The 21,413-nt window shown below is 52.7% G+C and overlaps 2 protein-coding genes and 1 non-coding gene across 7 annotated transcripts; 2 read left to right on the forward strand and 1 right to left on the reverse strand.

Moving 5' to 3' along the window:
- The first annotated feature begins 282 nt into the window (after window positions 1-282).
- TNNI3 (troponin I3, cardiac type) lies at window positions 283-3,955 on the forward strand. Of its 2 annotated transcripts, XM_066271032.1 has the most exons (8): window positions 283-453; window positions 744-756; window positions 890-976; window positions 1,671-1,712; window positions 2,018-2,149; window positions 2,574-2,663; window positions 3,187-3,363; window positions 3,830-3,955. In XM_066271032.1, exons 1-8 carry the CDS (start codon window positions 443-445, stop codon window positions 3,911-3,913), a joined length of 636 nt encoding a protein of 211 aa, XP_066127129.1. In that variant the 5' UTR covers window positions 283-442; the 3' UTR covers window positions 3,914-3,955. The 2 variants fall into 2 exon arrangements, with proteins under 2 accessions (XP_066127129.1, XP_066127130.1); XM_066271033.1 differs by lacking the exon at window positions 744-756 and having other exon boundaries at window positions 283-466.
- Window positions 3,956-5,686: 1,731 nt separating this feature from the next.
- On the forward strand, window positions 5,687-19,913 carry TNNT1 (troponin T1, slow skeletal type). 4 transcript variants are annotated; one of them, XM_066271027.1, is made up of 14 exons: window positions 5,687-5,728; window positions 6,919-6,961; window positions 7,073-7,089; window positions 7,413-7,490; window positions 7,735-7,767; window positions 8,603-8,624; window positions 11,067-11,130; window positions 12,310-12,426; window positions 13,037-13,114; window positions 16,062-16,175; window positions 16,426-16,535; window positions 18,923-19,013; window positions 19,136-19,176; window positions 19,769-19,913. In XM_066271027.1, the coding sequence occupies exons 2-14, from the start codon at window positions 6,930-6,932 to the stop codon at window positions 19,812-19,814; spliced, it is 843 nt and encodes a 280-aa protein (XP_066127124.1). In that variant the 5' UTR covers window positions 5,687-5,728; window positions 6,919-6,929; the 3' UTR covers window positions 19,815-19,913. The 4 variants fall into 4 exon arrangements, with proteins under 4 accessions (XP_066127124.1, XP_066127127.1, XP_066127125.1 ...); XM_066271030.1 differs by lacking the exon at window positions 7,735-7,767 and having other exon boundaries at window positions 7,413-7,469; XM_066271028.1 differs by lacking the exons at window positions 5,687-5,728; window positions 7,735-7,767 and having other exon boundaries at window positions 6,816-6,961.
- A 1,168-nt stretch (window positions 19,914-21,081) lies between these two features.
- On the reverse strand, window positions 21,082-21,188 carry LOC136332659 (U6 spliceosomal RNA). The gene has a single exon (XR_010730825.1). It is a non-coding gene; the product is annotated as a U6 spliceosomal RNA (small nuclear RNA).
- Between the last annotated feature and the right edge of the window lie 225 nt (window positions 21,189-21,413).

The following is a 21,413-nucleotide window of genomic DNA, read 5'->3' on the forward strand; positions in this document are numbered from 1 at the left end:
GCAGGGAAACTCACAGTAAAATGATGAAAAAGACAGCTAAAGTTTCAGGCCTCATGGAGATTGCAGTTTAGCGAGGGGATGAGGCCCAGACTCCCGGGTCTGAGGGAGGAAGGGTTGGAGGGTCTGAACTCCTAGGTCAAAGTGAAGGGGCCGGATTCTGGGCCGCCACGGTGGAGGGGTGATCCAGCTGGAGAGCAGCCCGCCCCACCCCTCACGCGCCCCGTTATCTCGCATCCTGGGCAGGAGGAGGAGGAGGCAGCAGTATATTTAGTCTCTGCCTTCGCCCTTTATCAGTAGTGTCCTCAGTGAGTGAGGTTTGAGCAGCCCAGACTGGACCGAAGTCCCTGGGGCCTTCAAGGTCACCCCGGACACCCTCTCATTGACTCTCGAACAGCGTGTTGTCCCTTCTCTGCCTCCTGCAACTCCTGCCCGGAGTCTCAGCATGGCGGATGAGTAAGTGAAGCTGGTAACCCGTCTCGTGAGGCCCGAGGCAGCGGGGTGTGGGGCGACCTCCCGGAGGGGTGAGAGCTGCGAGGCTGGAGCCCCCCGGCCTGAGATGGGAGGCGGGGCCGGACCCCTGGGTGTCGGAATGGGGTAAGAGTTTGGGAACCCTAGAACCAGAGACAGGGAAGCTGGTAGCCGGACTTCTTGGTCAGAGGGGTCTCCAGGGTCCCTCTGGAGACGGACTGGACAGGCCACAGGCCCAGCCTTAGACCCCTTTCCCGGTTTCTCTCTCTCTCCAGGAGCGGTGATGTGGTGAGACCAGGCGTGGAGCAGACAGCCGGGCCGGGGAGGGTGCTGCAGGGGGAGCAGCTCTGGGGCGGGAGGCTGCCTGGGGGGGGGGGCTGAGGGCCCCAGTGGTGATGCGGCTCCGTCCCCCCAACCCCAGGAAGGGCAGCCGCGCCCGGCTGCCGCCCCGATGCGACGCCGCTCCTCCGCCAACTACCGCGCCTACGCCAACGAGCCGCACGCCAAGGTGAGGGTGGGGTAGCGCGGTGGGCAGGGCTGAGGCGGGGCCTGGATTCAGAGTCCTCGGAGTTTACCCCGCCCCTTGGGGAAAGGGGCGGAGCTATGAGCATAATGGAGGCGTGGTGTTATCGTGCTGTTGGTGGTGGGCGGTGCTTAGCCAGAGTCAGAATCCCAGATTGGTGGATGGGACTTGGGGGCGTGGCCTGTCTTACACTGAGGGCTGGAGTTGGAGGTGGGCTCAACTCTGGGACCTCGCTTGAGGGGGGGCGCGTTCTTTTTTTTTTTTTTTTTTTTTACAGATACAGAAAGAGAGTTAGATAGACAGGGACAGACAGACAGGAACGGAGAGATGAGAAGCATCAATCATTAGTTTCTCGTTGCGCATTGCGACACCTTAGTTGTTCATTAATTGCTTTCTCATATGCGCCTTGACTGCGGGCTTTCAGCAGACCGAATAACCCTTTGCTGAAGGCAGCGATCTTGGGTCTAAGCTGGTGAGCTTTGCTCAAACCAAATGAGCCCGCGCTCAAGCTGGAGACCTCAGGGTCTCGAACCTGGGTCCTCGGCATCCCAGTCCGACGCTCTATCCTCTGCGCCACCGCCTGGTCAGGCGGGGGGGCGCGTTCTGAACTTTCTCCTACTGCCCACCTTTGAATTTCCCTCCTTCCCTATTCCTTCTTCTTTCCATCTTATCCCGACAGAAAAAGTCTAAGATCTCCGCCTCAAGAAAGCTACAGCTGAAGGTGAGGCCGGACCTGGAGAGGGAGGCTAGGTGTCCGGGGGGGCGGAGCAAAATAGTAGGCGTGGCGCTTCGTCTGGGCAAGTGGGTGGGGCTTGGAGTGTTGGGTTTAGAGGCGTGGCTTTGAGGCGGGAGGCTGGGTTACCGCTGGCCCGGGCCTTGGAGTGATGATGAGCCTTGAAGCGGCGGGGCTCTGGAAGAACCAAGACCAGGCTTGGGATTAGAAAGAAGGGCCAGGCAGACGGAGCCGCCCAGCCTGTCTTCATCCCGCTCCAACATGTGGGCCGCGGTCCGGCCTCCCCTTCGCAGACCCTGATGCTGCAGAAGGCGAAGCAGGACCTGGAGCGGGAGGCAGAGGAGCGGCGCGGAGAGAAGGGGCGCGCTCTGAGCACGCGGTGCCAGCCTCTGGAGCTGGCCGGGCTGGGCTTCGAGGAACTGCAGGTACCGGCTCTAGTCAGGGTCCCCTGTGGCTCTGGGTTCCTGTGGTCTAGTCTTGTATTCCTGGGGTTCATGTACAGTCGCTCTCCTTCCTCTTCTGCTTAGGATCTTGGGGTCCATTCTCCCTGTTTTTACCCTCACGAGTTCAGAACTAATGGCCTGCAAGCTGCCTAGAGTCTCAAAACCCAGAGGTCGGCTCCTTCATAACCTAATTCTGTAGAGTGTAAGAATTCCTGGCTCGGGAGTTCTGCTTTGTTCGCAGTTCTCCAGAGTCCGTCTTCAGTCTATTTCAGAACCAGATAACCAGGCCCCCAGCCCCTCCTCCCTCGGACCCGGGAGTCCAGGGACCCCAGCCCCTCTTTCTCAGACCTATGGGTCCAGGTTCTGAACCTTTCCCTTTCACACACACACCACGTTTCTTTACCAGGACTTGTGCCGACAGCTCCATGCCCGTGTGGACAAGGTGGATGAGGAGAGATACGATGTGGAGGCCAAAGTCACCAAGAACATCACGGAGGTGGGAGACACGGGGCATTCTGGGTCCCTCCAGGGTAGCGTGCAATGCCTGGGGCTGTGGTCTCAGCCTGGCCCCTTGCAGTGGTTGAGGGTACTAGGGGACCCAGGTAAACTTTGTGAGTCTGGCAGGGAGGGAGCAGAAGCATCACTAATATATGGCCAGGCAAGGCTGTTACAGGTGGAGGGAGGTGGGACGACAGCAGACAATATGTTTGTGAGATGTGTGACTGGAGCGTCCAGTGTAGGGAAATGAGCTCAGGCATGGACGGGGTACCTGATCAGGAAATGCAGGTAGCTGGGCTGGGATGTGTCCGTGGTTTCCAGAGAGATGAGACGGGCGGATCTGGGCGGGTTTCCAGCCCAGGATGAGGAGCTTGGATTTTGTCCCAAAGGCAGTGGATGCCTGAGCTAGGAAAAGCCCAGAAGAGGCCTGGGTACTGATGGGAGGGATGTGGAGGGTGGAAGGATGGGGGAAGCGGAGGGAGTGGTCCTCACCTTCGCTTCTGACCCCCCCCTCCTCCCAGATCGCAGATCTGACCCAGAAAATCTATGACCTCCGGGGCAAGTTCAAGCGGCCCACCCTGCGGAGGGTGCGGATCTCTGCAGATGCCATGATGCAGGCGCTGCTGGGGACCAGGGCTAAGGAAAGCCTAGACCTGCGGGCCCACCTTAAGCAGGTGAAGAAGGAGGACACGGAGAAGGTAAGTATGGTTGGGCCAGGGAGAGAGGGTGCTTGGAGAGGGTGTGAGGGCCACATTCCCAGGACCCAGCCTCCGGGCAGATGACTTTTAGAACTTTGGGGAGAAGAATCTGGTGAGGAATCCTCCACAGGAAGTAGAGGAGGGGGGCACAGGAAGTGCAACAAGAAGTCAGGAAGTAGAAGAGGAAGATTACCAGTGCATTAGGAGAAAGAAAGTAGCATGGAGTCAGGATGTGCATGAGGGTTATAGGAGGTGCACGAGAGGAAAGAGACAGGAAGTGCAGGAGGGGGACAGGAAGTGCATGAAGGAGACAGGAAGTGCATGGGGCAAGTTGGATGGGATTATGGAAGGGACAAGAAGTGTTCCAGAACCAGATCCTTGGGTCGATGTCTAGAACAGACTGGCCCAGCAGGCTGGAGGGCAGGTTTGAGGGGAGACACTCTAACCTCTGACCCTGTTTTCCCAGGAAATCCGAGAGGTAGGAGATTGGCGCAAGAACATCGACGCGCTGAGTGGGATGGAGGGCCGCAAGAAAAAGTTTGAGGGCTGAACCAGCCTGCCCACCAGCCTGAGGAATAAAGCTTCTGTCTGAGCTGGGCGTGGCATTTTTTACCCCTGCTACCTGGGGGCTTGGGTGTGAGGGTCAGGAGAACTGGGGGCCGGGCTCTCCGAAGAAGCCACACTGCCTGCACATCAGGAGCGAGCTGGGGCTCCAATATGGGGCATTCTCGGCTCCTCTGTTCCAAGTGGAGGGCACCCAGGTCCAAAGAGACACAGGGAGAGACATGAGGCACAGACAGAGACCGAGTCAGAGACCCAGAGAAACACAAAGACCCAAAGGGAGAGGGGGAAGAGAGATTCATGGAAAGCAGTGCAAAGGAAGGGAAAACAGAGAGAAAGATACATGCAGCCTGACCAGGCGGTGGCGCAGTAGATAGAGCATCAGACTGGGGCTCAGAGGACCCAGGTTCAAAACCCCGAGGTTGCCAGCTTGAGTGCAGGCTCACCAGCTTGAGCGAGGGGTCACTGGCTTAAACGTGGGATCATAGACATGACTCCATGGTCACTGGCTTGAGCCCAAGGTTGCTGGCTTGAGCAAAAGGTCACTTGTTCTGCTGTAGCCCCCCTCCCCATCAAGGCACATATGAGAAAGCAATCACTGAACAACTAAGGTTCTGCAACGAAGAATTGATACTCCTCATCTCTCATCTCTCTCCCTTCCTGTCTGTCTGTCCTTATCTGCCCCTCTCTCTGTCTCTGTCAAAAAAAAAAAAAAAAAAAAAGGATACACGCAGCTAGTGACAGAGACAAAAATGAGGACCCATGGAGGGATAACTGCAGAGACACAAAGAGAGACTCAGAAAGAGCTAAATAGGTAGAGACATGGGCACAGAGCCAAAGAGAGACTTTGGCTCAGACAGTCACACAAGAGACCCGGAGACAGCGAGAGAGGCCCATACATAGGGACACTCACAGAAATACAGAGAAAAGAACACATGGAGAGACATGCTGAGTGAAGAACACACCGGGCAGAGAGCCCAGAATGGTGTCCCAAACAGAAACTCCAGAGACATGCTTAGAAACAGAAACACGGAGATCGGAGACAGAGACAGAGACCAAGTGAGAGACACCAAAAGACATGGAGGTTGAGCAGTTCGCTCTCCACGGCTGGCTCCGCCTGAGGTCAAGGTCATGGTTTGGCAGGGAAGGAGGGAGAGAGATACCAAAAAATGTCCATGTCAGATGGAGGTGTGCGTGGGGGGTGGGGTAAGGTCGTGCCTGACACCCCACCCTGTCCCTTCCCCCAACTCACACCTGCTGCCCAGCATCAGCCCCTGTTGTCACCAGGGTGGAATCCTGGTGGCAGACAAAGGGAGGGGGTGGGGATGGGGAGACAGAAAGATGGGCAGAGACAAAGGAGAGACAGAGGCAGAGAAACTGCTGTGAGAGACGGACACCCAGAGAGACACAGAAAAGGGGACAAGAGCCTTGGAAAGATAAAACGTCCCTTGTACCCCTGTTATCAAAAAGCATTCTCCAAGGACCTCTGTGTGCTAAGCCCAGGGACTTCAAAGCAGAGTGCCACATGCCATAGGGAGGTACGGGGGCACGGGGGTGGGGTGGCCTGACCCAGCTGGGGGTTCCTGGGGGGCGCTGATGAGGTGGAGAAGGGGTCTCAGCAGCCAGAGGTGCCTGAACCATTAACGCTGAGCCAGCGTGGGGGCAGGGCCGCCTCTGCTTTGGGACTACTGCTTGGGAAAAGGAATTTCCCCCCTCCCTCTCCTTGGGCGGGGCTAAGCTCCGCTATAAACTGGGGGTGCTTCAGCTGCCCGGCACGTTCACACCTCTGAAGACCCAGCCTTAGGTAAGGGTCCCCTGTGACACCCCCCGCCCGGGGGAGAGGGTGCGAGATGGAAGGGGTGTGGAGAAGCACGGAAGCGGAGGGGCGCGCACGGGTGTGAGGATTTAGGGGTTACGGAGCCTGGGGGTGTGTGTGCTGAGAGGTGTCCCAGAATAGAATCTTGACATCTCAGAGTCAGGGAAATCTCAGAAATTGGGGGTGTCTAGGTTTGGAGGTCAAACGATCTGGGTGTTAAGACTGGGGAGGGGTCTCAAAATCAGGGGGTTCTAGGACTTGAGTACTCAGGATCTGCGGTCCTGAATCAGAGGCGTCAGAAGTTGTAGCGTTGTCATTTGGGTTTCCATGTGTTGGGCCTCTGAGTTTGGGCATTCGAATTTGGGATCTCGATCTTGAGGTTTCGGAATTTGGGAGGTGTCCTATTTCAGTCCTGGGGTCTCAGAATCTGGACATGAGGATTTGCTTGTGCATAATAAATTGGAGGGCATCTCAGGATTTGTGGGTCTCAGAATTTTGGGGGACTCTTCAGGTGGGCACCTTGGGGCCTGGGGTGTGTGGAGATTGGGGGGTCTATTTCGGGGTGAGGGTGAGGTCTGTGGACAGACGCTGCTCCTGTGGTGGCCAGCTTCCTCCCTTGGCTCTGGGTGAAGGTGATAGAGACAGGTGGGCAGCTACCCAGCCAGAGGGGAGGAGAGGTAGCTGGCGGTGGAAGAGGGGAACAGGTGTGACTAATTCTTCCAGAAGCCCTCCCCCCCCCCGTCCTAAAGTCCCTTTTTAGAAGATGTCCCCTGTTTTTCTGTCTACGACATCCCCCCCGAAATAGCCCCTGGGGGTGGGGCAGCTATTGTCTTCAGGCCGCTGTCCCTGCTCAAATACCTTCTCCTAATCCGACTCAGATCGGGTTCCCATGGACGTGTCATAAGACAAAAGAGGACAGCTGAGGCTGTGGGGGGGGGAGTGGGGGGTGCAGCGTTGAAACTGTACCCCGGAACGCACCTCCCAGAGCCTTGTCCTCATACGGCTTAGGAGTCAGACCCCAACCCCTCCTCCCTCGGGCCCAGAACCCCGGGCCCCCGGCCCCGTCCCCCTCAAACCCAGAACCCCGGCCCCTCCCCCCTCGGGCCCAGCACCCCGCACCGCCACCCCCTCTTCCTCTGGGACTCCACCCCACTCTCCCCGTTCTCTGTGCTCTTCAGGTCGCCCCAGGATGTCGGACACCGAAGAGCAGCAATGTGAGGAGTGAGTAATCCTGACGGGAGACCCGGGGGCCTGGGGAAGTGGGGGGATACTCTCCCCCTCCTCCCACACACCTAACTCCCTCCCTCTTTCCCTCGCACCCCCGGTCCTCAGGGAGCAGCAGCCGGAAGGTGAGCGGGGGAGGGCGCTGGCATTGCTTGGGGGGCTGGGGTCCCCCGGCGCGCGATCTCACAGGAGGGGCCGGTGCGGAGCTTGCGGGGGAGCCCACGCCGCCCTGACGTCCCGACGCCCGCCCTCCCCGAGGGTTTCCAGAGCGGTTTCCAGCGCAATCTCCGCGCAGCCCGTGGGAAGAGCTCGCTGGGCCCATCTGCAGCTGAGACCCCGATGGGTCCCCCGCCCAGCTGGGACTGGAACCCGGGTCTCTGCTTCCACCCACCCCCGGCCCCCACCCCCAGTTCCTAAAATCTCTCTTCTCCGCCCCCGCCCCGTCCAGAAGAGGAGGCGGCCGCAGAGGAGGCCGCAGAGGAGGCCGCAGGGGAGGAGGAGGAAGGTGAGGCCCAGGACTCCGCAGGTTAGTGCTGGACGCGGGGGTCCGGCGGGGCCGAGGCCAGGTAGGGGTGAGGACCATCGTCCAGGGGACAGGGGAGGGGAGGCTGGGTTGGAGGGGCTCCCAATGGCCTGAGTTTCAGTTCCTTTAACAGCTTCTCCCCTCTCTCCCCTCTCTCCCCTCTCTCCCCTCCCGCACCCGGAGTGACCGCTTCTCCCCACCCGCACCCCCTCCGCAAATCCTCGCTTTTCCCCTGCCCGCTCTGCAGCCCCCGAGGAGCCGGAGCCGGCAGCAGAGCGAGGTAACTGTGGCTGCTTCGCTTCCTGAGAACGATTTCGGGGGTTCCCCTAAACCCCCGATATTCTCGGTACCCTGACCTCCATCCACGGGGACTCCCGCCCCCGGCCCGGTCCTTTTAAGCCCCGGAGAGTCCGCTCGCCCTCTGGTGGCCACGAAGGGAAATCGCCTCGCAGCGGCTTTAATAAGTTTCCCTTCCTTCTTAAAGGGACCGACACCCAAGCCTTCTTTCCCCAGTCTGGAGGAATATTTATAGAAGGGTTGGATGTTTGCGGAGAGACACCCCCGCTCCTATTTTCGCCCCCAACCCTGTCTGTTATGTTTCCCCTCCATATACATTCAAAGGTTGGGGCCTGGGTTGCAAAGGGACTGGCGCTGGGAGTCTGGACTCCTGTGTCCCCAGGGGCAGGGGACCCGGGACACAACTCCTTGGTCACCAGACAAAGAGAGCACTGCTAGGTCTTGATGTAGGAAGGCAGGAGTTTAAAGTTTTTCCTAGCTGCATTTAAAAAGGGGTTTGCCCTGACCAGGTAGCTCTGGGTGTATCATGGAGTGGGGGGAGGGGAGTCTGGGCTTTGATTCTCTGGGTTCCCAGAAAAGTGGGAGGGGTCCCCACACCAATTCTGAATGTATATCTGATGCGTGTGACCCTCTCCCTTCTCTATGGCTATCCTGATTTTCCTTCTCCCTCTTTCTTCTCCCATGCTCTCCCTCACCCCTGAAGAGCAGCTGGAGGAGGGATCTGGGCTCCGGAGGGCCACAACTGGGGGTTGGGGGGCTCTTTCCTCATTCCCCCTCCATGAACTCTGTCTAATTGTCTCTTTGTATCCTCCCCCCAGAAGAGGAACGCCCCAAACCAAGGTGAGATCCTTGGGGGTTGTTGGATCCAAATCACATCCTCCTAAGTGTGTCCCCCACATCCAGAGATAGGGTGCAAAAAAGGCAGAGAAAGACAGTGGAAACACTGAAGATTGAAGCAGAGAGCAGGACAGTCAGGGATGCCTTCTTTAGCAAATGTTTCTGGAGAACTTCCCACAGTGCCTGGAGGGTCAGAGCCTGTCTGTTCTGCTGGTGAAACAAACCCAGATAGGGTGAGGTAGCACAGATTGGGGCTCTACATTTGTCCTAGGCAATCCAGGAAGGCTTCCCAGGGAAGGTGGTACCCAGCTAGCTGAAGGAGGTGGAAAGAGATTGTAGCTGAGAAAGCAGTGCCGTGTGTGTAAGGTCCAGTGGCTGATCTAGACCAGGGAGTGGAGGCAGACACAGGCCATTCTGGTGATGAGGAGCCTAACTTAAGGGGAAGGGGTCCTGGAGGAGGAGACATTGGGCAAATGCTTGGAGACACAAGGAGGCAGCCATCTGAGCGTGAGAAAGGACCCAGAAGAAGAAATTCTCTGGGCCTGTGTGGGTGGTGGTGCGAATTTCAGAGTGTAGGGTACCACAAAGGAGCAGGGCCGTGAAGGTCAGGGCACTGGGGAGTCATGAAATGGTTTTGTTTTTTAAAATTTATTTATTTATTTTACAGAGACAGAGAGAGAGTCAGAGAGAGGGACAGATAAGGACAGACAGGAACAAAGAGAGATGAGAAGCATCAATCATCAGTTTTTCATTGCAACACCTTAGTTGTTCACTGATTGTTTTCTCATATGTGCCTTGACTGCGGGCTTTCAGCAGACCGAGTAACCCCTTGCTCGAGCCAGCAACCTCGGGTCCAAGCTGGTGAGCTTTGCTCAAACCAGATGAGCCTGCACTTAAGCTGGCAACCTTGACGTCTTGAACCTGGGTCCTCCGCATCTCAGTCTGACACTCTATCTACTGCGCCACTGCCTGGTCAGGCATGAAATGGTTTTAAGTAGAGGAGGCAAAAGGCCAGATCTGGATGAGAGAGTACAGATGTAGTGATCTGGGTTAGGAGGAAAGGCCTCAGGGATAAAGTATATCAGGGGAAGGGCACTGCTGGCAGAGTGAGCAGCATGTGCAAAGGTCCTGGGGCACAAAAAGCACAGGACATGGTCAGGGAACCATGAAATGTGGGGTATCTTAGTGGGGACATGAGACGCTGGAGAAACTGACTGGAGCTTTAGTAGAGAGTCTGGGCTGCAGACAGAATTGGCGCACCCTTGGTTGGATGATAATTAAGGTTGAAATTACAGGGTGAATGACATTGATTATTAGAATTTCCTATGAGTGAATAAAAGACAGGGACAAGGAGACAGAGATGGGACAGCCAGAGAAGTAGGAAGCAAGTCTGGAGGAGGTGCCTGGTCTCTCAGAAACCAAAGAAAGAGAAAAGATGAAGGGCTGACCCCCCCCCCCAGGCCTGCCCAATACAAATGTATTAGAAGCGGGCATGTAACTTTTTTCCTGTATTTCTTTTCTTTCTTTTTAAATTTTTTGGTCATGTAACAATTATTTTTCAAAAAGAATTTATTTATTGATTATAGAGCAAGGAGTGAGGGAAAGAGAGAGAGAAAGGCTGGGAGGGGAGCGGGAAACATCCTAGTTACTTCTAGTATGTGCCTCGACCAGGCAAGCCCAGGGTTTTGAACTGGCGACCTCAGTGTTCCAGGCTGACACTTCTATCCATTATGCCACCACAGGTCAGGCAAGTTTAAAGTTTTTTCTAGCCACATTTAAAAAAGTAAGGCAAACCCTGACCAGGTAGAGCATTGTCCTATCAATACACCAAGGTTGCAGGTTCGATCCCCAGTCAGGACACATACAAAAATCAATCAATAAATGCATAAATAAGTGGATCAAGAGACCCATGTTTCTCTCTCCCTTCCTCTTTCTCTCTAAAAACAATCAATAAAAAATTTACAAACAGGCCTGACCTGTGGTGGCGCAGTGGGTAAAGTGTTGACCTGGAAACACTAAGGTCGCTGGTTCAAACCCCTGGGCTTGCCTGGTCAATACACATATGGGAGTTGATGCCTCCTGCTCCTCCCCACCTCTTTCTCTCTCTCTCTCTCTAAAAATGAATAATAAAAAAAATTAAAAAGTAAGACAAAACATGTAGAACTAATTTTAATATCATAGTTTGTTCTACCGGTGCTATCTGAAATTTCATCATTTCAATACGCAATGAACATAAAATGTAAGCTATTTTAGATGATGATGATGATGATTATTTTGACCAAGTCTTGAAACTCAAGTGTGTGTTTCACTGACTGTCCCTCTCGATTGCGACCAGGCACTTCTCAGGTGCTCAGAACCGCCTTTGGCTGATGGCCACCACACTCACTACTATGGCCGGGAGTGTCAGGGACCTTATTTCACGCACTTTCTCTTCTGCCCACTCAGCCGCCCTGTGGTGCCTCCATTGATCCCCCCAAAGATCCCGGAAGGGGAACGTGTGGACTTCGATGTAAGTAACAGACTTCCCGCCCTCCCTGAAACACCAGGAGCCAGGAGTGTTGTTGCCTTCATGTAAATTAGGAAAAGGTGTCTCCTTCTGCCTCTTTTTTTTTTTTTTTTAAGGTTTTATTAATTGAATTTTACCAAGAGAGGAGAGAGAGGGACAGGAAGCAAGAAGCAGCAACTCCTAGTTGCTTCACTTTAGTTGTTCATTGCTTGCTTGTCATATGTGGCTTGACTGGGTAAGGCCAGGGTTTAGAACCGTGACCTCAGCCCCACAGTTTGATGCTCTGTCCACCGTGCGCCACCATTGGCCAGGCTCTGCCTCCTTATTTATTTATTTATTTATTTATTATTATTTCCTAATTTATATTTTTCTGCCTCCTTTTTAAAAAATCACTTTATATTTTACAGGTACAGCTGACACAGAATATTATATTAGTTTCAGGTGTGCAAACCAGTGTTCAGCCATTATATGGTATACTAAGTGATCATCCAAGTCAGTAACCATCTGACACCATCCGTAGTTATGAGAATTTTTTTTTTTTTTGGCAGTGACAGAGAGTCAGAGAGAATGACAGATAGGGACAGACAGCAGGAAGGGAGAGAGATGAGAAGCATCAATTCTTTCTTGCGGCACATTAGTTGTTCATTGGTTGCTTTCTCATATGTAACTTGATCCCAGGGGCTACAGCACAGCAAGTGACCCCTTGCTCAAGCCAGTGACCTTGAGCATCAAGCCAGCGACCATGGGGTCATATCTTTGATGCCACACTCATGCCAGCCACCCCTCGCTCAAGCTGGTGAGCCCTTGCTCAAGCCAGTGACCTCAGGGTTTCGAACCTGGGTCCTCCACATTCCAGTCCGATGCTCTATCCATTGCAACACCACCTGGTCAGGCAGTTATGAGAATATTATTGACTGAATTCCCTGTGCTGTACTTTACATCCCTGTGACTATTTTGTAACTACCAACTCTTCATTCACCTTTATCGCCCATCCATTCCGCCTTCTTTTGGAATTACATCCTAATTGCCAAGTAGGGTCAGAACACGATGCTTTGCTGCCACCTGCTGGACATTTACTCAACTGTCAAACCCACCGATTTCTGCCCAGAGGGGCTCCCTCTCCTGAGGTCTCAGCGCGGCGCTGCTCAGGAATGACCGGGACTCCCACTCCCTGTCCTGCAGGACATCTACCGGAAGCGTATGGAGAAAGACCTGCTGGAGTTGCAGACGCTCATTGACGTGCACTTTGAGCAGCGCAAGAAGGAGGAAGAGGAGCTCGTGGCGCTGAAAGAGCGCATTGTGAGTTGAGGGAAGTGGGGCTTCCTAAATTCGTCCCGTGCCATCCTTGGGTCTTGGAAGATAACGAAGGAAATAGTTATTTTTCTTTTTTTTGTATTTTCCTGAAGTGAGAAGCAGGGAGGCAGAGAGACAGACTCCTACATGCGCCTGACTGGGATCCACCTGGCATGCCCACCAGGGGGTGATGCTCTGCCCATCTGGGGCATTGCTCCTTTGCAACCGGAGCCATTCTAGCACCTGGGGCAGAGGCCATGGGTCCATCCTCAGTGCCCCGGCAAACTTAGCTCCAATGGAGCCTTGGTTGCCGGAGGGGAAGAGAGAGGAAGGAGAGGGGGAAGGGTGGAGTAGCAGATGGATGCTTCTCCTGTGTGCCCTGACCGTAAATTGAACCCAGGACTTCTACACACCAGGCCAATGCTCTACCATTTAGCCAACCGGCCAGGACGAGAAAATAGTTCTTATCCAGTACAGACCAGAGGCTGAAACTTTCTGAAGTGAGCCCAAGTCTAGCCACTCTCAAACTTGTACATTTTTTGCTTTGGATCTCGTCTGGGGTGGGCTGACAGATAGGTGGTGGTCTTTACACTTCTCATTCTTCTCTGTTTCCCAGGAGCGGCGCCGGGCGGAGAGGGCTCAACAGCAACGCTGCAGAACCGAGAAGGAGCGTGAGCGGCAGGCCAAGATGGCGGTGGGTGCCTTTCTCCTGTGGGAGCCTGAACTTTTTTTATTTTTAGTTGATTTTTAGAAAGAGAGGAAGGGAAGAACACACACACACACACACACACACGCACACAAACATCTTCTTGTTCTATTTATTCATGTCATCATTGATTGATTCTCGTATGTGCCCTGACCCGGCATAGAACCTGCAACCTTGGTGTGTAGCGACAATGCTGTGACCAACTGAGCTACCCGGCCAGGGCCTTGAATGTTACTTCTTGCATTGGACACTCTATTTTTTATTCATGATATTCTCTATGATCCCCCCCCCAAAAAAAGTTCTCGTGCTGTATTATGCAAGGATCTTTCTGTTGGAAGGGATAACCACCCCAACTCAAGCGGGATTCAGCAGAAAGAGAATTTTATTGGCTTGTCTAACACAACATCCAGCGTGTGTCTTGCTTCAGGCATGGCTGCATCAAGTGACTCAAATAATATCGCAAAGACTCAGCTTCTCTCTTCCTACCCCTTGGACCATCTTGCTGTGGGCACTGAGGTGACCAGCCTCACCTCTGTTTGCCTGACCTTTCTCTGGTCTGAGCCCTAAAAATCCTGCCTCCTGTGTGTCCCAGGCTAACCAGAATTGTTCACCTGTCCATAGTTGGGGGGGCGGTTTGAATGCACTCATCCCTTTTTGGACTTGCGGTGACATCAAGAAAGTGCCCGCCTGACCTGTGGTGGCGCAGTGGATAAAGCGTCAACCTGGAAACACTGAGGTTACAAGTTCAAAACCCTGGCTAGCCTGGTCAAGGCACATATGGGAGTTGATGCTTCCTGCTCCTCCCCCTTCTCTCTCTCTCACTATCTCCCCCCTCCTCTCTAAAATAAATAAATAAAAATTAAAAAAAAAAAAAGAAAGTGCCCACTGGGACCACTTTGAAGGAACAAGGGTGTGGTGGCATGGTAGGCAGAATAAAGGTGTCCCAAAGATGTTCACATCCTAATTCCTGGAGTCTGCCATTGTGGTTTCTTATACAGAAGAAGAGACTGGGCAGATGTGGTTCAAGGCTTTGCGACAGGAGAGTGCTCTTGGATTATCCAGGCGAGCCCAGTGTCATCACACAGGTCCTTGTAAGAGAGAGTCAAGAGAGTCAGAGGTATTTGAAGATGGAGGAAGGGGTCAAAGCAAAGGGATGCAGGCAGCTCCTAGAATCTGGGAAAGGTCCTTGCTGGAGCCTCCAGGAAAAACCAGCTCTGTTCATGCCTTGGTTTTAGCCAGCAAGACCTGTGTCTAACTTCTACGCTGCACAACTGTAAGATAATAAATCTGTATTATTTTTTTAAAGACTTTATTTACTCATTTTAGACAGGAGAGAGAGAGAGAGAGAGAGAAGGGAGGAGCAGGAAGCATCAACTCCCATATGTGCCTTGACCAGGCAAGCCCAGGGTTTTGAACCGGCGACCTCAGCATTCCAGGTCGACGCTTTATCCACTGCGCCACCACAGGTCGGGCTGTATTATTTTTAAAAAGTCTTTTGTGCCTGACCAGGCCATGGCACAGTGGATAGAGCATCAGCCTGGGATGCTGAGGACCCAGGTTGGAAAAACCCCAAGGTCACCGGCTTGAGCGCGGGGTCGCCAGCTTAAGCGTGGGATCATAGACCTGACCCCATGATCGCTGGCTGGAGCCCAAGGTCACTGGCTTGAACAAAGGGGTCACTGGCTTGGTTGGAACCCCCCCCCAATCAGGGCACATATGAGAAAGCAATCAATGAACCACTAAGATGCCACAATGAAGACTTGATGCTTCTCATCTCTCTCCTTTCTTGTCTGTCTGTCCCCCAAAAAAATATTTTGTCTATTTACAGTTGACATTTCCTATTATATTAGTGTCAGGCATACAGCACAATACTTAGACATTTATGTAAATTAAGAAGTGACCCTGCTCCCCTCCCCGTAAGTCTAGTACCCACCTGGTGAATTTGTGTCATTTCAAGCAGCTAAGTTTGCAAATTACAGCACTATGGGAAGCTAAGTCAGGTGAGGAATGCTGGGTGTGCAAAAACCAGGAAGCGCACCTCACTGGCCCTCACAGTGGGGAGGGGGCTTGGTCTGGAAAGCTCCTAGGTCTGAAACATGCTGGATGCACATTCTGGTAAGGCTATCAGCCTCTGTAGTGCCTCAGTCCCCCCACTGCCATCACCAGTTATTCTCCTTGACCGTCTGAGGACAATCATATTTGTCTCATGAGACTAAGGGAGACTAAGGCCCAGAGAGGGTGAGTATGTGTGCTGAGGTCACACAGCCAAGTTCACCATTGGCCATTGCATGCTGAAGGGATGCAGGAGAAGCAAACACATCCCTCTCCCATTTGAATTTTGCTAGAGGGAGGAGTCCCAAGGCCCAGAGAGACAGAGGGACTGGCAGGTGCTCACACAGACAGGCTTGGAAGGAACCGAGGGGACTTCTGCACATTTTGCCTGCTTTCATATTGACTTGTCTCTCATCATTGGATCTGAGCTCCACCTCCCACATCCCACTCTCAGGCCCTCTCATGCCACACAGTGGGGAGCAGGCCTTAGGTATTTTTTTTTTAATTAAGTGAGAGGTGGGGAAGCAGAGAGACAGACTCCTACATGTGCTCCGATCAAGATTCACCTGGCATGCCCACTAGGAGGTGATACTCTGCCCATCTGGGGTTGCTCTGTTGTTTGGCAACTGAGCTATTTTTAGTGCCTGAGGTGAGGCCATGGAGCCATTCTCAGCGCCTGGGCCAACTTGCTTGAACCATTTGAGTTATGGCTGCAGAAGAAGAGGAAAAAGAGGAGGAAGGGGGTGGAGAAGCAGACGGGTGCTTCTTCTGTGTGCTCTGACCGGGAATTGAACCCGGGACTTCCACATGCCAAGTTGATGTTCTACCACTGCGCCCACCGGCCAGGGCCAGGCATTGGGGTTTAACCTTTTTTTGCTCACAGGAGGAGAGGATGCGGAAGGAAGAGGAAGAGGCCAAGAAGCGGGCTGAGGATGATGCCAAAAAGAAGAAGGTTCTGTCCAACATGGGGGCCCATTTTGGGGGTTACCTGGTCAAGGTGAGTTCAACTGGCTGGGGACTTAGTTCTAGGTTTTCAGGGGGGAGGCAAGTGAGAGCTCAGACTTCTGGTTCCAGGGAGGAGGGGCTGGGGGTATAAACTCCTGGGCCTGAGGGAGGAGGGGCCAAGGTCTTAGATACCTGATGTCCTCAGAGAGATGGTGGCCTGGACCGCAGATCCCTGGGTCCTGATGTGGGAGCCATCGGGAAGATTTGTACCCCACTCAGGATGTCCCCTTCCCATTCCTCAGGCAGAACTAAAGCGGGGTAAGCGCCAGACCGGGCGGGAGATGAAACTTCGCATCCTCTCTGAACGTAAAAAGCCTCTGAACATCGACAACATGGGAGAGGACAAACTCCGGTAGGTGGGGAGGGGCCTGAGTATGAGACCAGGTGATAAGGGGCCCTCATCCAGATCTGGGTGGGCAGAAGCCCTGGTCCTGTATGACTTAGGGAAAGTATCTCCACCTCTCTGGGCCCCTGTCACCTTCTCTGTGAAACATGTCACTGGTAGAGGACTCACTCTTTGTGGATAGCAAGTTCCCTGAGTAAAGGTCAACAACATAATAAAATTTCACATCTATTATTTTGTCCTACAACAGCTCAATGCAGTAGTCTTTTATCAGTTAAGAATAAATTTGGAGCCTGACCAGGTGGTGGCACAGTGGATAGAGCGTCAGACTGGGCGCAGAGGACCCAGGTTCGAAACCCTGAGGTCACTGGCTTGAGCACGGGCTCACCAACTTGAGCGTGGGGTTGCCAGCTTTAGCGTGGGATCATAGACATGACCCCATGGTCGCTGGCTTGAGCCCAAAGGTCGCTGACTTGAAGCTCAAGGTTGCTGGCTTGAGCAAGGGGTCACTAGGTCTGCTGTAGCCCCCCACCCTGGTCAAGGCACATATGAGAAAGCAATCAATGAACAACTAAGGTGCCGCAACAAAGACTTGATGCTTCTCATTTTTCTTCCTTCCTGTCTGTCTGTCCCTCTCTCTGTCTCTCTGTCTTCTCTCTCTCTGTCTCTCTCTCTCTCTCTGTCTCTCTCTCTCTCACACACACACACACGCAAAAAAGAATAACTTTGGATCCCCACTCAGAGCACATACAGGAACAACAGCTTGATGTTCTTGTCTCTGTCTCTCTCTTCCTGCCTCTGCCTCTCTGTGTAAAAAACAAACAAACAAAAAGAATCAATTTGGCGTCGAGTAACTGAGGTCTGACTATATAGCAACTTAAATACAGAGCTCTTTTTTCACATCAGAGAAATCTGTAGTCCAATGCTGCTGTGGAAACTCTACAAAATCGTTAGAGACCCAGCTCCTATTTTTCTTCTCTACCACTTTTAGCACAGTACTTCCATCCTCAAAATCACCTTGAGGTCCAGAACGGCTGCTGCAGTTGCAGCCATCCCATCCAAGTAGCAGAAAGAAGTTACAAGGAAAGAGCCACAAAAACTTTCTTGGAAGCCCCATCCAATGACTTCCGTTCATCCCACTGACCACCCCTTCCTGCAAGGTCAGGGAGCGTGGCTTTCTAACACGGATTATTACAATAAGTTCTGCTTCTGTTTTGTTTGTTCTTAATTTTTTCCCCATTGATTTGAGAGAGAAAAAAGAGAGGAAAAGAGAGAGAGAGAAGCATCAACTCATTTTTACATTTAGTTGTGCACTTGTTGATTTTTTCTGATATGTGCCTGGACAGGGGCTTGAACCAGAGACCTTGGTATCGAGCCAGTGTCCTTGGTATCCAGCTGGCGACCCAGGGATCGAACTGGTGACCTCAGCACTCTGGGATGATGCTGTAGCCACTGTGTCATTGGCCAGGGCTTTTCCTCCTCCTCCTCCTCCTGTTCTCCTTCTCCTCCTCCTCCTCCTCCTTCTTCTTTTGTATTTTTCTGAAGCGAGAAGAGAGGAGGCAGAGAGACAGACTCCCGCATGCGCCCGACTGGGATCCACCCGGCAAGCCCACCAGGGGGCGATGCTCTGCCCATCTGGGGCATTGCTCTGCTGCAACTGGAGCCATTCTAGAGCCTGAAGTGAAAGCCATGGAGCCATCCTCAGCGCCCGGGCCAACTTTGCTCCAATGGAGCCTTGGCTGCAGGAGGGGAAGGAAGAGACAGAGAGGAAGGAGAGGGGGAAGGGTGTAGATACAGATGGGTGCTTCTCCTGTGTGCCCTGACTGGAAATCGAACCCAGGACTTCCACACACTGGGCTGACGCTCTACTGCTGAGCTAACTGGCCAGGACCTTTTCTTCTTATTTTATTTTTTATTCTTTACAAGAAGTTTTGTAGAAACAGTCTAAGGAGAAAAGGAATAAGGGATATTGGGTGGGCAACGAACCATCTCTTTCACAGTTTTATTTTTACTTTCTTTTTTCTTTTTTGGGGTGGGAGACAGGATCCTAGGGAACGTCACTTGGCCATAGTCACCAACCAGAGAGTTGAAGAACTGGGACTGAACCAGGGTTTTCTGACTCCGAAGCCTGGGTCCTTAACGATGACCTTGTTCTGGCTTAAGAGAATATGAATCTCTATTCTGGGTAGGGAGAGAGCAGGCAGAGATTTTAAAATTCTTTGCTTCCATTCACATTGAATATTTCCGCTTCAACTATTAACAAAATGGCAACAAGAACAGCAAACTCAGAGTCACGCTGCGTGGCTTTGGAGAGTTCCCTCAACCTCTCTGAGCCTCGGACGTGGCCAGCCAGCCCCACCCCCTTCCCATCCATGACGGCCTGTCTGCCCTGCCAGGGAGAAGGCCCAGGAACTATCCGACTGGATCCAACAGCTGGAGTCCGAGAAATTTGACCTGATGGAGAAGATGAAAATGCAGAAATACGAGGTGAGACTCACCTCTGCGGGGACCTCTGCTGGGCTGGGACAGGGCAAGGCAGGGCAGGGCAGGGCAGGGTGATGGCTCTGTCCCCAGTGGTCCCAGCATTTTCCTCCCACCTCCCCCTGCAGATCAATGTGCTCTACAATCGTATCAGCCACGCCCAGAAGTTGTAAGTGTGACCCTCTGACTCTTGGGGTCTCTCCTTCCTTTCCCGAGCCCCCCTCACTCCCTTTTGGTGTCTGTCCCTTTCTCTCTCTTTGTCCTCGTTCTCTGTCATTTCTCTCTGCTCTCTGTCTCTCTCCTGGGGTCTCAGTCAGCATCCCCTTATCCCGCTAAGTCACTGGTTCTCAAGCATGGGGAGGGGGGCGGTCATCTTGCCTGCCAGGGGACAAATGGGGCAAAAGTCTGGAACATTTTTGGTTGTCACAACAGCACGGGTGCTCCTGGCATCTAGTGAGGGAGGCTAGGGACCGCTGCTCAACAGTACAGTGCCAAGAAAAGCACCCCAGAGCAAAGAGACCCGGCCTCAAATGCTGTAAATGTCACCCATGTGCACGCCTGTGAACACCCTTACTAAGCACAGACACCGGCACTGGGCTCTTTGACCATGAACCACACCCCCTGAGTCAGTGAACCCGCATGACAACGCATTTGTCCGCCTCTTCCTCAGGGAGTGGAGGGTGGGTATTTGGAGGAGAGAGGCGTCTCATCTCAGAGGTCTGGGATACCCTCCCTCCTGAGACACCCCCCTTCTCCTCCAGCCGGAAGGGGGCCGGAAAGGGCCGCGTTGGAGGCCGCTGGAAGTGAGGACAGGGCCATGGCCCAACCCCAAGGCACCTGGAGCCATTGGACTGCTTGTCTTCTCTGTATCTTAAAATAAATGCTCCACCTGCTGGCACCTGCTGAGGTGATTGTTATTTCTTTTTATTTAAATTGATTTGAGAGAGAGAGAGAGAGAGAGAGAGAGAGAGAGAGGAAATTGGTTTGTTATTTCACTTACTTATGCATTTGTTGGTTGGTTGATTCTTGTCTGTTCTCTGATGGGGAATGGAACCCGCAACCTTGGTGTATGGCAGGGGTCGGGAACCTATGGCTCGCGATCCAGATGTGGCTTTTTTGATGGCTGCATCTGGCTTGCAGACAAATCTTTAATAAAAAAATAATAACGTTAAAAATATAAAACATTCTCATGTATTACAATCGATTCATTTCCTACCGCTCATGTTCATGGTGGCGGGTGGCTGGAACCAATCACAGCTGTCCTCTGGGACAACACCAAATTTTTATTGGATAATGCCTAACGTACACGGGTCGTTGTATGGCTCTCATGGAATTACATTTTAAAATATGTGGCATTCATGGCTCTCTCAGCCAAAAAGGTTCCCGACCCCTGGTGTATGGTGATGACATATACTCTAACCAACTGAGCTACCGGCCAGGGCAAGGTCCTTATTAATTACCATTAACATGCAGCCAGTCTCTTGTGGTTAATTGACATATTACCACCAACTTCTGTTTGGAGAATCCTTATATACTGCTCACAAAGATTAGGGAATATTTCAAAATGAATATGAAGCAATAAAACAATAAGCATTTGATTGTTTGTAATTAAACAAGAACATCAGAAAAGCAAACGACAGCCTGACCAGTGGTGGCACAGTGGATAGAGCGTCGGACTGGGACATGAAGGACTCAGATTTGAAACCCCGAGGTCGCTGACTTGAGTGTGGGGTCACTGGCTTGAGCATGGGATCATAGACATGACCCCATGGTCACTGGCTGGAGCCCAAAGGTCTCTGGCTTGAAGCCCAAGGTTGCTGGCTCGAGCAAGGGGTCACTCGGTCTGCTGTAGCCCCCTGGTCAAAGCACATATGAGAAAGCAATCAGTGAACAACTAAGGTACCACAATGAAGAACTGATGCTTCTCATCTCTCTCCGTTCCTGTCTGTCTGCCCCTATCTGTCCCTCTCTCTGTCTCTGTCTCAGTCACAAAAAAAGGAAAGAAAAGCAAACAAGTCAAAGAAAGGTGTTGATTATACAAATGAGATGGAAAACCAACTTTTTTCTTTCTTTTTTTTTTATGGAACGCTTCACGAATTTGCGTGTCATCCTTGCGCAGGGGCCATGCTAATCTTCTCTGTATCGTTCCAATTTTAGTATATGTGCTGCCGAAGCGAGCACCCAACTTTTATTTCATTGGTGAAAATGCATTATACAAAAGGCTGAATGTACTGGAGTATCTGCACGTTCCCTGAGCCCCTAATTTTTGTGAGCAGTGTATTATCACAATGATATGTAAAGTGAAATGCTCATCTTCGGCTGGTGGGAAGGTAAAATGGGGCGGGGCTTTGGGGAACAGTCCTCGGGTTCCTTAAAACGTTAAACACGAGTTACCGGCCCAGCAAT

This window comes from Saccopteryx bilineata, chromosome 3 (assembly GCF_036850765.1).
Source record: "Saccopteryx bilineata isolate mSacBil1 chromosome 3, mSacBil1_pri_phased_curated, whole genome shotgun sequence".
NCBI lineage: Eukaryota > Metazoa > Chordata > Mammalia > Chiroptera > Emballonuridae > Saccopteryx > Saccopteryx bilineata.